General features: G+C 37.4%; 1 protein-coding gene across 1 annotated transcript; it reads right to left on the reverse strand.

The window, feature by feature from the left end:
- Positions 1–10043: 10043 nt before the first annotated feature.
- LOC120168361 (5' exonuclease Apollo) lies at positions 10044–12748 on the reverse strand. The gene is made up of 4 exons (XM_039177097.1): positions 12421–12748; positions 12117–12325; positions 11246–11353; positions 10044–10822 (listed from the first exon to the last, which is right to left on the reverse strand). Exons 1-4 carry the CDS (start codon positions 12710–12712, stop codon positions 10169–10171), a joined length of 1263 nt encoding a protein of 420 aa, XP_039033028.1. The 5' UTR covers positions 12713–12748; the 3' UTR covers positions 10044–10168.
- Positions 12749–13626: the final 878 nt, after the last annotated feature.

Consider the following 13626-nt stretch of genomic DNA (forward strand, 5'->3'; position numbering starts at 1 on the left):
TTTTTATAATATATTACTACATGTAAGTTGTAAACAAACTAAAATAAAGCTAAAACAAAACAAGAAGGGTAATTCTGTCATTTTACATTATTGAAATCAAATTCATCTAACATGTCTGCGAACCAAACAGAATATGGAATTGGATTTCAATTCTTGACAGATTCCAATTCCTTCACAAATTCCAATTCCCTCAGAAACATTACAGCGAACCAAACGCCGCCTAAGAACAAACTTGGCGACGATCCGCTAAGAGAAATCAAGATCGGGTTCGATTCTCATTTAGACACCATAATTCGAGCACATGCTTTTTTAGTTTTAAACTAACATTGGCGTTAAAGTTGGTAGGTGATATTAATCCAAACAAGGGCTAAATTCCAAGGATTGAATTTGGAAAATTAGTTCATCAGCAAGAAGAGCAAATTACAAGGGTTGGGCCTTGTAGACTGTAACCGACAAATATCTGAAGTAAAACTTATTTCAGTGATCGGGACATATTAAGGCAAAGCGAAGTTGTAGGCTATCTCTCATCATAATTAATTTTTCTACAATTTACTTTTCTTATTTTTATTGCTTTCGTTACTTTAATTTTATTTTATTTAGTTTACTTGATTATTTTAAACCCTTTTTTTAATTTTTTATTTTACAACTTTCTTGGTTCAAGATCAAATTAAATCAGAATTAGAAATTTCCAAATCCATGTAGACCGACATCTTTCTTCCTATTATGTGTTTTTAGTATAATGATCGAGGAAAAGAATTAATTATTTTACAATTACGACGCTTGTCAAAAGTTTTCTGATTCTTATGGTTAGACCGACTAATAGAAAGACAAAGGGATATAGTAATGGATGGCCGAAGTAGGATGATAGTGTTGAAGAAATAGAGTTCAACCTAATCAGATAAAATTAGATCATTTTTTGGCCATTGCTTCATTCTTGTTTCACAATAATGAACAAAGAGGAGAAATTGTAATACCTTAATTTTGTCTAAACATTTCAAATCAGATCAAGCATCATTGAAGACCAATTTAAGGGTGTTCGTGCATTGATGTCAAATTAATTTTAGGAGGCGTGCAATTAGATTTATTTGGGATTTGTGACCATATTTTCATTTTAGGATTTAAAGTCCGAATTAAAGTTTTATCATTGGATACCAAATACAAAAATTAAATATACCCATTAAAGTCCATTAACATTTATAAGACCAATCAAAAGGCACGTTTATAAACATCCACGTTCATTTAAGCTTTACAATTGAAACATATATGTCCATACTCAAATTCAAATGTCCATTAGAATCCATTACACAAAAACAAGAACTAAATATTACAAACAACCCATTCACACCTTAAACCCATAACCCATAACCCATTTAACCTTTACCCATTATCCTAATCTAATATGGATGTCAATACCCAAACTCATCAGCCCAGTAGAGCAGGATCAAAGCCCAAATGGCCCAAATATTAAATTTTTTAGAAACCCTAACTGCCAAAGGGTTTCTATATTTTTTTTCTGTATTTTTGTTTTCATAAATAAAGAGGGACATTCTTTTATAGAGAAGAAAATCGATGGGATAGAATTCTTATTAGTTGATGTGTGAATCTCGTGGTTTCTTCTCAAAATTGAGAATCTCCTTTAATAAATTAATCAAAGTTCAATAAAACGATCATATTTTATATTTTGACTCGAATTTGTAATTTTCACTATTATGACAACGTATAATCGAGATGTACCAATTTTGAATGTTATGGGGTGTTTACCCTTTTTCACGCGTAATCGACTCTTGAATCCTTAAAAATAAATTTCTGGTAATACGCAAACCAAATTTGTCTTTTAAAATGATTTTTTTTAAATTATTACAAAAACATTTTTAGATATTCAACATACCTAACTCAAAGCTGACGACGACTCCAAAATCATTTCAAAATAAAACTCGAATTTTCCCCAAAAATAAGTCGTAACTTAGTTTTTTTAAAAAGAACAAATCCTAGTTTTCATTTTAAAAATCTTATGGCAATAATCAAAACCCATACTAAATTAAAATGTGACCCATACGCTCTAAAAATGTTATACATGGTATATACTGTTAGGTATGGCTCATAAATATACCAGTAAAGAGGACAGGAGATGGAGCGGAGTGAGCGAAGCGAACATCAACTGTCCTTACAAAGAAAGTCTCGTTGTGGGGTTACGAATTATGTGGGTTGGGGGTGCGGGGGCGCAGCCCCCACGGTATGGTACAGGGTTGATTTTGTAATTATGTACCAGGGTTTTCTATTATAAATAGAGATGTAACCTAGACCTAAAAAAATTTTATTGAATAAAACTTCTAGCGCCGCCTAGGCACTGAGGACGTAAGCACATTGCCGAACCTCATAAAATTCTCGTGTTCTTTTGTTTTCTTTACTCGTTTTCGTCAACAATTGGTATTAGATGTCAGGAGCAAAATTCGAAGTCGCGAAATTCGATGGTCAGGGTAACTTCGGATTATGGCAAACGAGGGTGAAGGATCTATTGGCGCAGCAAGGGATCTTGAAGGCTTTGCGACCTACAAAGCCGGCGTCGATGGATGAGGAAGATTGGGAAGAATTGCAAAAGCGAGCGGCAGAAATCATACGATTATGCTTGGCGGACGAGGTCATGTATCACGTCATGCATCTATCGTCTCCAGACGAAATTTGGAGGAAGTTGGAAAGTCAGTTTATGTCTAAATCCTTAACGACAAAACTGTATCTGAAGCAGCGGCTGTATGGGCTGAAGATGCAGGACGATCACGATTTGGCACAACACGTGAATGTCTTCAATCAAATCGTTTCTGATCTGGCTCGTCTTGATGTGAAAATTGAGGATGAAGACAGAGCGATGATTCTGTTGTGTTCGTTGCCTCCCTCTTACGAACACATGATGACTACTCTTACATATGGGAAAGAGACTATCAACGTTGAGGAGATTACTGCAGCCTTGTTGGCTCACAACCAACGGAATCAGAATGCAGGGGAAAGCTCTCAAGCCGATAGCTTATATGTCAAGGGTAATCGAGATCGTGGACGGAAGCCAGAGAAGGCAGGGTCCGAGAAGCGGAATTCCAGATCCAAATACAGGGATAAGAAGACGATTTACTGTTACAAGTGCAAGGAGGCGGGACATATGAAGCGAGACTGTCCGAAGTTGAAAAAGCAGACTGATGAGAAGCGTGATGGCTCATCCAAGTCTGTGAACGTGGTCGAGGATGATAATTCTGATTGCAGTGAGGGTGATATGCTTCCTATTTCAACAACACAATTGACGGATGCTTGGATTCTTGATTCTGGATGTTCTTATCACATCACGCCAAATAGGGAATGGTTTTCGACATACAGGCAGGTTAATTCTGGTTCGGTTTATTTGGGTGATGATCGATGTTGCAATATTGTTGGTATTGGTGATGTCAGAATTAAGATGCACGATGGCTCCATACGGACGTTGAGTGGTGTTCGACATATCCCAGACTTGAAGAAGAATTTGATTTCCTTGGGCACTTTGCACAAGAATGGTTTTATCCCTAAGGCTGACGAGGATAGGGAAACCATTCGGATTGTTAAAGGAGCATTGACTGTGATGAAAGGCAAGATGACTACAGGGAATATCTACAGATTGTTAGGGAGTACCGTTGCAGGTGGAGTTCACTCTGTTGAGTCCTGTGATGATACGACAAAATTGTGGCATATGCGCCTTGCTCATCTTAGTGAACGTGGTATGACAGAATTACACAAAAGAAACTTGTTGCATGGTGTTAAAAGTTGTAAGCTCGATTTTTGCAAGTATTGTGTTCTTGGTAAACAGACTAAAGTCCGTTTTAAGACTGCGAAGCACACAACTCAAGGGATTCTTGATTATGTGCATTCTGATGTATGGGGGCCTTCCACGACATCGTCTTTGGGTGGATCTAGGTACTATGTTACTTTTATTGATGATTTTTCACGGAAAGTTTGGGTGTATTTTTTGAAACAGAAATCTGAAGTTTTTGAGAAGTTCAAGCTGTGGAAAGCTGAGGTAGAAAACCAAACAGGACGAAAAATCAAGTGTTTGCGGTCTGACAATGGTACGGAGTACACAGATTCACAGTTCCTACAATTCTGTAAGGAGCATAGGATTCAGAGGCATTTTACAGTGCGCAAGACACCACAACAGAATGGTGTTGCAGAACGAATGAATAGGTCGTTGAATGAAAGAGTCAGATGTTTGCGCTTGAATGCGGGGCTTCCCAAACACTTCTGGGCTGAGGCTGTCAACATGGCGTGTTACCTTATCAACAGACCACCAAGGGCATCGCTGGCTGGGAAAGTTGCAGAAGAGGTATGGACTGGTCATGATGTTAGTTTTGATAACTTACGGATTTTTGGTTGTCCTGCTTATGTGCATGTACCTGCTGATGAGAGATCCAAACTTGATGCAAAATCGAAGGAGTGCATTTTTCTGGGTTACAAGAAAGGTGTCAAAGGATTCAAGTTCTGGGATCCAGTTGCGAAGAAAGTTGTGATTAGTAGAGATGTTGTTTTTGATGAACAGTCCATGTTACAGCAGAAGCAAGACACGACAGTGGTGGATTTCGAGCAGTTTCCAGTTGAGAAACCAGAAACTTCTCAACCGACTTCTGGTGGTTCCACTACGGATGATTTGCAGGATTATAGTCTCGCCAGAGACAGGGTGAGACGGACGAATGTAAAGCCTCCGAACAGATTGGGTTTTGAAGACTTGGTATCTTTTGCACTTATTGTTAGCAGTGATGATCCGGTTACTTTTCATGATGCCGTTACTAGTTAGGAAAACGACAAGTGGATGGAAGCTATTGTTGAGGAGATTGAGTCTTTGAATCACAATCGCACATGGGAGTTAGTTCCCCTTCCTGAGGGTAAGAAGCTGATTGGTTGCAAATGGGTGTATAAGAAGAAACCAGCAGTAACAAAAAAAGAGGGGGAGAAGTTCAAGGCTCGTTTGGTAGCGAAGGGTTTTTCACAGCAAAAAGGAGTTGATTATGATGAAATCTTTTCTCCTGTGGTCAGGCACACTTCAATCCGAGCAGTACTTGCATTGGTAGCTAGTTGGGATTTGCATTTAGAGCAGATGGATGTTAAAACTGCTTTTTTGCATGATGATTTAGAGGAGCAGATATACATGCGGCAACCTGAAGGTTTCACTCAACCTGGAAACGAGCATTTAGTTTACAAATTGAAGAAATCTTTGTACGGGTTGAAACAGTCTCCGAGACAGTGGTATAAACGGTTTGACTCCTATATGATCAAGATTGGCTACAACCGATGTGAGTATGATTGTTGTGTCTATGTTAAAAGCCTTGATGATGGTTCTTTTATTTTTCTATTACTGTATGTTGATGATATGTTGATTGTTGTGAAGAACATGGATGATGTTATCGGTTTGAAAACTTTATTGAGTCAGGAATTTGATATGAAAGATTTAGGTGCTGCAAAGAAAATTCTTGGAATGGAAATTTACAGGGACAGAGACTCAAGGAAACTGCGGCTATCTCAACGGGGTTATGTTGAGAAAATGCTAGAAAGGTTTGCGATGAGCAGCGCGAAACCAGTTAGCACTCCATTGGCGAATCACTTTAAGCTCTCATCAGAACAGTGCCCTAAGACAGATAAGGAAGCTGAAGATATGTCAAAGGTTTCGTATTCTAATGTTGTTGGCTGCTTGATGTATGCGATGGTATGTACTCGTCCTGATTTAGCTCATGCTGTTAGTCAAGTTTGTAAGTACATGTCTAAACCTGGTAAGCAACATTGAGAAGCAATCAAGTGGATCTTTCGGTACTTAAAGGGTACTGTGGGACATGGAATTGTTTTTGGGAGTCAGCGGGATAATCCTTTGGTTGTAGGATATGTGGATTCAGACTATACAGGTGACTTGGATAATAGAAGATCTACGACAGGGTATGTCTTTACTCTTGGTGGAGGGCCTATTTGTTGGAAGTCTACTATTCAATCTGTTGTGGCTCTATCTACAACTGAAGCTGCAAAAGAAGCTTTATGGCTTACTGGTTTAGTGAAGGAGTTGGGTGTTTAACAAGGTGGAGTTCAGTTGCTTTGTGATAATCAAAGTGCTATTCACTTGGCTAAGAATCAGGTGTATCGTGCTAGAACTAAACATATTGATGTAAGGTTCCACAAGATCAGAGAGTTGGTTGCATCTGGAGAGGTTTTGTTTCAGAAGGTACATACTGATGAGAATGCTGCTGATATATTCACCAAGCTAGTTACGATAGACAAGTTCAAGCATTGCTTGGACTTGTTGAATGTTTTGAGTTGTTAAAGAAGCAAGGTAACCCAACCCACATTGAAGTTTCCAAGGGGCAGGATATTCGCCAAGGTGGAGATTTGTTAGGTATGGCTCATAAATATACCAGTAAAGAGGACAGGAGATGGAGCAGAGTGAGAGAAGCAAACATCAACTGTCCTTACAAAGAAAGTCTCGTTGTGGGGTTACGAATTATGTGGGTTGGGGGTGCGGGGGCGCAGCCCCTGCGGTATGGTACAGGGTTGATTTTGTAATTATGAACCAGGGTTTTCTATTATAAATAGAGATGTAACCTAGACCTAAAAAAAATTTATTGAATAAAACTTCTAGCGCCGCCTAGGCACCGAGGACGTAAGCACATTGCCGAACCTCGTAAAATTCTCGTGTTCTTTTGTTTTCTTTACCCGTTTTCGTCAACATATACTTTGGCGACATTATTGGATCAAGTGAAAAAGGAATTACTTTGAACCAATTGATGTTTCCTAACATTATACTTTAGGTTGAAACCTCATATATTCAAACATAGTAAACTAAATTGAAACTACGACCTATGATGTTGTCATAACAGATTGGTAATAATAAACCTTTATAATTGTAACGTGAGTTGGAATGCATCGAGTTTAAAGATTTATCTCGTCATTTTTTAAAACTTGGTCAATGAATTTCGATAATGGGAACCTCAAATTTTATAACTAACAAGTAACAACCTAAAATGTTATAGATTTAGTCATATTTTAGGTTGAAAATTGGAAAAGTAATCACTTTGAACTAATTGGTTTTATCTAACCTTATACTTTAGGTGAAACCTTGAATGTTCAGGCATAGTAAACCAAGTTGAAGCCCTTAACATGTTGGTAACAAACCTTTATAATCGTTACCAACACAAATTTGTTTTTTTGTTCGCCACAAGTTTGGATCGAGAACTTTCAACTATTTTCTAATTGAACGGAAGAAGCATCATTTCTTTTTTATTTTTGTTTTTATTTAGTTCAACACCACAAATTTAGATCGGGGCCTTTCGACTATTCTCCCTCCAATCTCTTTTGTTCATCATCAGATTGAGCCCAAACATAAGTATGTTAGTCCCTTTATTATTGTATGTCTCCTCACCATCCGAATCTGAAAGGCAACCCTTCGCGCCTTGGTGACAACTACCTCTAGCTGAATGTGGGTAGTATACTTCTTCCTTCTCTTTTCTTTTTTCATTCCTTTTATTGTTATTATTCTTTGTTTGGGTTTAGTTGTTCGGATTAGAGAAAATTAAGGAAGAGATATAAGAATTAGGGTGTTTTGATGGTTTTGGGGTGATGATGGGAGTGATGATGATTATGTTGGACAGATGGAGAGGATTGAAAGCATTAGTGACTGAGAGGTAGGACTTCATTTGGAGGCGATGGGTGATGATGTTAGGTTGTGGGTGTTTCGAGCTTTGGTCGTCTATTGGTTTAGTTAAAGATAATGATGATTTTGGAGGATATTTGGGTAAAGGGTAATGTGACAGTGGGTATGGGTGTGGTGAATCTAGTGAATGTGCTTACGATGAAGGTAGATGATGATTGGTTGTGGGTGTTTCAAGTTTTTGTTTATCAAGTTATAATCATCATTTTGATCATAGAAACATTTTTGGTGATTTTTTTAATTAATCGCCAGTATCCAATCTACTCGCTGACTAATCTAAATCGAATTTTACAGAGGTTCATTATAGGGGCGACCCTTCCAGTCCAATTTGCTCCATACACAAACGTCAGAATCTAAACCTCTAACCTTACTTAAGAAATCTACTGTCTCATTCTACTAGACCAATTAGTTGTGGATTTTTTCGGTGGCTTTGACTAGTGGGAGAGTGGAGGAAGCCCTCCAAGAGAAAGAACAAGGAAAGTTTGGTTCTAAGTTGAGCTTGAGGAGTTTTTGGGTTGCTTGGAAGTTGATGTAACATTTTATAATTCTTCCCTACTACTTGTAACTCATAATATTTAGTGTTATTTGTTTGTATGGGGGTGAAAAAATATGTTGGGGGCTTAGGTGTTTATAAATTCGATGTGAACTATTTTGATATTATAAATGTGTGAAAATGATGTATGATAATTCATAACGGCTTCTATAAACTTTAATAATCATCAAAGGGATTTAAACAAGTGTTTAGGGTGAATTTGAGGGTGATTCACAAATGAAATACGACATTTATGGGTTTGATTAATAGTGGAGGCTTGAAAGCAATATGTCTAATAACAAGTGAGATCGGTTGATAAGTTGATTAGTGAAAGTTGATAATTTTTTAATTGAGTAATAATGTGAATGATTACTAAAGTGAAGAATAATGGTATGTATGTGACAAGCATGAGAATATTATGAGGTAAGATTCTATAAGATTTATGTTTTTTTTACACTCTAAAAAAGACAAGAACACTCAAGTTACTTTTGTAGGTATTGTAATGATAGATAACGATAGTTTTCGATAATTACCGGGGTTTTTTTTATATTGACTAGGTAGGTCATACAGCCCTCAGGTTTTCATGAATTTTGATGCATGGGAAGCTTACTAAGTTGGGAGGAATGTTATTGTGAATCTGCATTGTATGGACTTCAGAACCTGGAATTACCATTTGTAGAGCTGGAGGGAGGCTATGGTTCAAGCAATCCCTCTCAGCTTGGTTGCCATTCCTGTAGCTCTATATGTGTTGAGATTATTGGGATTATCATTTCTTTAGAAATCTCGGTTTCAATGGATTCAACTGAAATGTATACAAATTCCGGAATGGGATACAGTGCGACGTAGTTTCGGTTGTAATTAGGAAAACACAAAACATTGCCGTTTCTACTAACTTTGGTGTGGGATGGGCATCGAGACCCGAATCCAACGAGTTCCAACCCGACTTGATCCAATCGGGTCGAGTTTTTCTTTAAATGGGTTCGGGTCAGGTCGGGTTCGCATTTAGGATGAAAAATATCCTACTCAACCCGAAAAATTATAATTTTACCTATATATTTAGGGATAATTGCAATAATATCTCTCTGTATGTTATTTTATTTCAATTAAATCTCTATTTTTATTGAATAAAAATAATATTTTTTAATAAATATGTTATTTCGGATTTGGATTTTATCTCAAAAAATCAGGTCGAGTTCAAGTCGGGTGAAAGGTATATATTTTTGGGTCAAATTAGAGTCTGGTGAAATATTTATAATTTTTGGGTCGGATGGCCAAAAATTAAACCCGACCTTACCCATACCCATCCCTACTTTGGTGGTATGTTGCTTTTGATGAAATTTTCTGAGTTTGTACCCAACTTCTTTTATCTTTCTCTTGGGTACCCGTCTGCATTACATCGTTTTAGTATTACTATCACATCTTATACATGAAAAAAGTTAAACACTAAATTTCACATTCAATTTTTTTAACAAAAGAAAATTTGTAAAATTATTCAAACACAACTAATTCACCTAAGCTGCAATTCAATCTGATCCAACATAATGTCCAAACTAAAAAAAAAAAATCCATCTAAGGTATTTTAAACTCAAAAAGGATCCAAAACCGAAGACTTTCAAATCCAAAAACAATAAAATCTAAAATTTTGCAATCACAAAACAATCCAAATCTGAAACATCCGATAGCATATCTAAAGTACCTATTTATGGTCTTCAATCCACATGCAGCCAGCCACTACTGATGTAGAGTTCTATTACCAAAACAGTGAAATTTAGACATCAATAAGTAGAATAACCAAGCTCATAGTTTACCAAAGTTTTAGTGTATACACAACTAATTGAACCAACTAATGCTGACACAATTTCATTTCTCAGTTACTAGTAACTAGTCCCAACCATTTACAACATTGTCAACTTAGTAGGTGCCGAAGTCAAAGTCTCTAGTCAATCAGAACCATCATATTCATCAAGCTTTACACCTCGAACAGTTCGTCTTATCACTCTTTCCCTAATTGAATGAAATCCTAAACGATCAACCCTTTTTCTTTTATTTTCTATTCCAATATAACCTTTTCCAAACATTTGATGTTGACGGTGCAACTTTTGTGATGGCTGGTTTATTCCACAAATGCGACCAAAGTAATAAAGAGGATCGACATAACAAGGTGAAGTAGTTACAATGCCTTTCATATTGGTTGGCTGCACAAGCTTTATGAACTCCTCTAGCTCCGGATAGCTCGAGTGATCAGAATATTGGACCGAATATATGTACTTGTGAAACCTTTCTACAGATCCTAAATTGCCATGGGTTTTATCGTTCTTCTTCCCACCTCTTGAACTCACTTTGCTTCTGTTGTAACGAGAAGTTAAAAGGGAATCAAAAAGCCTGCCATCTCTTTCAAGGGGCTTAGCAATCCATGGAAGACCAGATGGTATGATTCCTATAGTTGGGTGCATCGTATTTAACCCTTCTAGAGTGTTGATGCTAAAACTGTAACGAGGGATAGCTCGCACCCTTGTAAGAGATGTGTCGGTCGTGAAAATGTCATGGTACCCAAGAAGATGCATGGTTTGGAGGCGCTCTGGCCAGACCCAAATCTACAAGGATCGCAACCAAAGGAGGCAGGCAAAAAATGAATAACTGATAGGAAATGCTAAAATCATCATTAATCTTCAAGACTATATGTTAATAAGGAAGAAAACCTAAAACATACTTCAACCATTCATCTCTTTATAGTTAGATTTTTCAGCAGGAAGTGAAAATGTGAGAGTAAAAGCCTGGTTTATCATACAGCACTGCAAATGATTGTAGATCTGAAGCAGTTGACTAAGACACTTCCCCTTTTATTAAGTGTAAACTCGATATGTTAAGGATCAAAGGAATAACCTCTCATGCACCTGCCCCAGTGATTTCCCAAGGTAGGATAAATATCATTCAACCTAATACTTCGACTACTGGAGTAAGTTGTACTATTACAAAGAAAAATCAATGTCAAAAAGTAGAAAGGCCAAACCTTTTACCTTTATATTAAGTGCTTTTGATATGTGGAGCAAAAGATCTTCCTTGCCCAAGGTGTTAATCCCGATGACAATGTCATGGTCTGGATGGGAAGTGATGAGGTCAACAATCTGTTATCGGAAAAATTAAAGCAGTAAGAAAACCAAATCTGATCTTCAGCTCCGAAGTTAATACTATAATAACGAAGACATCTATACAAACCTTGGCTTCAGCAGATATAGACTCAGAATTGATCCTTTTTCTTTAGTAAATATTAAAACAGACATTGTAACCATTTTTGTGCACTAAGAAGAAGAAACAAATAAGCAATATTTCTGACTGCTGTCGATCATTGTAGTTTAATTTTCATTCCTGGTCATAAATGCTACATATATGCTTAAAGGTGGTACAGTTCTACTATGAAAAACCAACAAGCACTGTAATGTCTCAAGTCAAGTTTGCACATAACTTGAGTTACAGACTGTCAATTGTTTTAATCTACAGTTATCTCTAATACAAGATTGCAAACAAGCTGAGTTGACAAGCCAAATAAACCCATGATTGAGCTTGTTTAAGATTCTACATCGAGCTCAACAAAACATTCAAAATTTTAAACCCAAATTTGATCTTTAAATAAGAATCATCAAACCCAACTTTCTACCAGTACAATTTGAAAATGAATTTCAACTATTTAATGATTTAATAAGCGTTCAAAAACAACTAATACGGACGGTGTATTTTAGGTTATGGGGCCAACTTATAAATTTTAGGAGGGAATGAGCTTATAAAATTTTAAATCGAAAACAGATTATTAGATGAAATTACAAAGAAAATACCTAAAATATATGTTAATTTGAAATTTAACAAACAATCGATTGGGAATTTCAAAAGCACCTGCTGGGCAGCAACTTCCCTGGGAGGGAATTGATAAGAAGGATTACAGTACGTGTTGTCCAAGTAAAGCGCATCAACCTTATCGTGCTGAAGAGCATTCAACAGCATCTCCCTCCCTAATTTCGCCCTCTCACTGTTTATCTCCCATCGGAAATCTCCAGTGTTGAGCGTGCACCCAGACTCGCCACGAAACAAGAACATAACCGCGCCTACAACCAAAATCATCAAACAATCAAAAGAAAAAAAACCATTAGAAACGCTTTTTTAGATGAGTGAGAGTGAAAATGTCACGAAATTTCCGAACCGGGGCAATGGTGAGCGTCGATGGCCATGACTTGGACGGTGACTTCGGAAGCGGAGGAAGGCGAAAGGAGGGAGAGAGAGTGCCAGGAGCCGAGATCGAGGACGTGAAGAAGGGAGAGGTTGAAGTTGGGGAATTTGAAAGGGAAGAGCTTGGCGGTGATGCGGGAGCAGAAGATGGGAGCCTTGGCCCAGGTGGATGATAGACCTTTAATGTGATCCGCGTGCAGGTGCGTTAGGAAGTATGCTTGGCTTCCCTCTCTCCATTCATCCACTGAGATTAACCCTTTCTCCATTTTCTTTCTTTTCTTTTTTATTGTTTCTTCTAAATACAGTACCTTTGTGGAGAGACGATTTCAAGTTTTTATTGCTAGAAAATTGAAGGTTTTGATGAGTCATTTTTCGTTTTTTCTTTTCTTTTGGCGGGGGAAGTGAAAATTATTCTTCCTTTAATTTTCCAACTTGCCATCCAACTATATGCCCTTTCATTTTGGACAATCTAAAGGGTAACCTACACCAAGTCGTCATTAAAGTACGAGTAAGTTTCCGTTTTCCTATAGAAATTTCAAAAGTATCAAATTGATTATTAATGTTATTGATTTATAACTCATTCCACCTCTAATAGTCGTTACCCAAGTTGTAGAAGACTGATGTGTCTGTTTGAAAGTTGATGTGGCACCGTTTGGCCATCGACACCCCCTTTACCAACCCTTTGACTCTCGTTCAAATAAAAACATAAATCCCTAATTTGAAGAAAAAAAAGATACTGGGGAAAAATTGCAAACCTGTTGAAATTGGCTACAAAAGCAAATAAAGATCTTCAAATAAGGGGTAATAGTTGATACCTAAAGTGTCTACAGGCCAACACTGAGAGCTTCTTGACGAACTTGGATTTGCCACTGACCAAAAAATTTCCATGACCCATGGATTTAATGTGACTCAACAGTTTCACGTCGAGCAATGACCCTAGTGGCAGAGAGTTAAAGTATTGTATTAGCCCTCCATTTGGAATTTTCAGGTGGTCCCTTTTGAAATACACTTTGATAACTAGATCCAAATAGCCCACTTAGTTAAGTTGGTTGTTGGGTAGGGCTGTAAATGAGATGAGACAAATCGTGAGGTACTCGAGATGGACTCGATCAAGGCTCGATAAATACTTGGATCGAATGGACTCGACTCTAGCTCGACTCAAGTTCTTAACGAGCCGAAA

The sequence above is a fragment of the Hibiscus syriacus genome, unplaced genomic scaffold, assembly GCF_006381635.1.
Source record: "Hibiscus syriacus cultivar Baekdansim isolate YM2019G1 unplaced genomic scaffold, ASM638163v2 tig00000329_pilon, whole genome shotgun sequence".
Lineage (NCBI taxonomy): Eukaryota > Viridiplantae > Streptophyta > Magnoliopsida > Malvales > Malvaceae > Hibiscus > Hibiscus syriacus.

What these genes read in the sequence shown, in the direction of transcription:
- LOC120168361 (XM_039177097.1), bottom strand. Translation starts at nt 12,712, where the DNA reads ATGGAGAAAGGGTTAATCTCAGTGGATGAATGGAGAGAGGGAAGCCAA. An exon ending in CGACGCTCACCATTGCCCCG is followed by an intron (nt 12,326 to 12,420) that starts GTTCGGAAATTT and finishes TTTTGGTTGTAG; the next exon opens with GCGCGGTTATGTTCTTGTTT. An exon ending in GGGAAGTTGCTGCCCAGCAG is followed by an intron (nt 11,354 to 12,116) that starts GTGCTTTTGAAA and finishes TTCCGATAACAG; the next exon opens with ATTGTTGACCTCATCACTTC.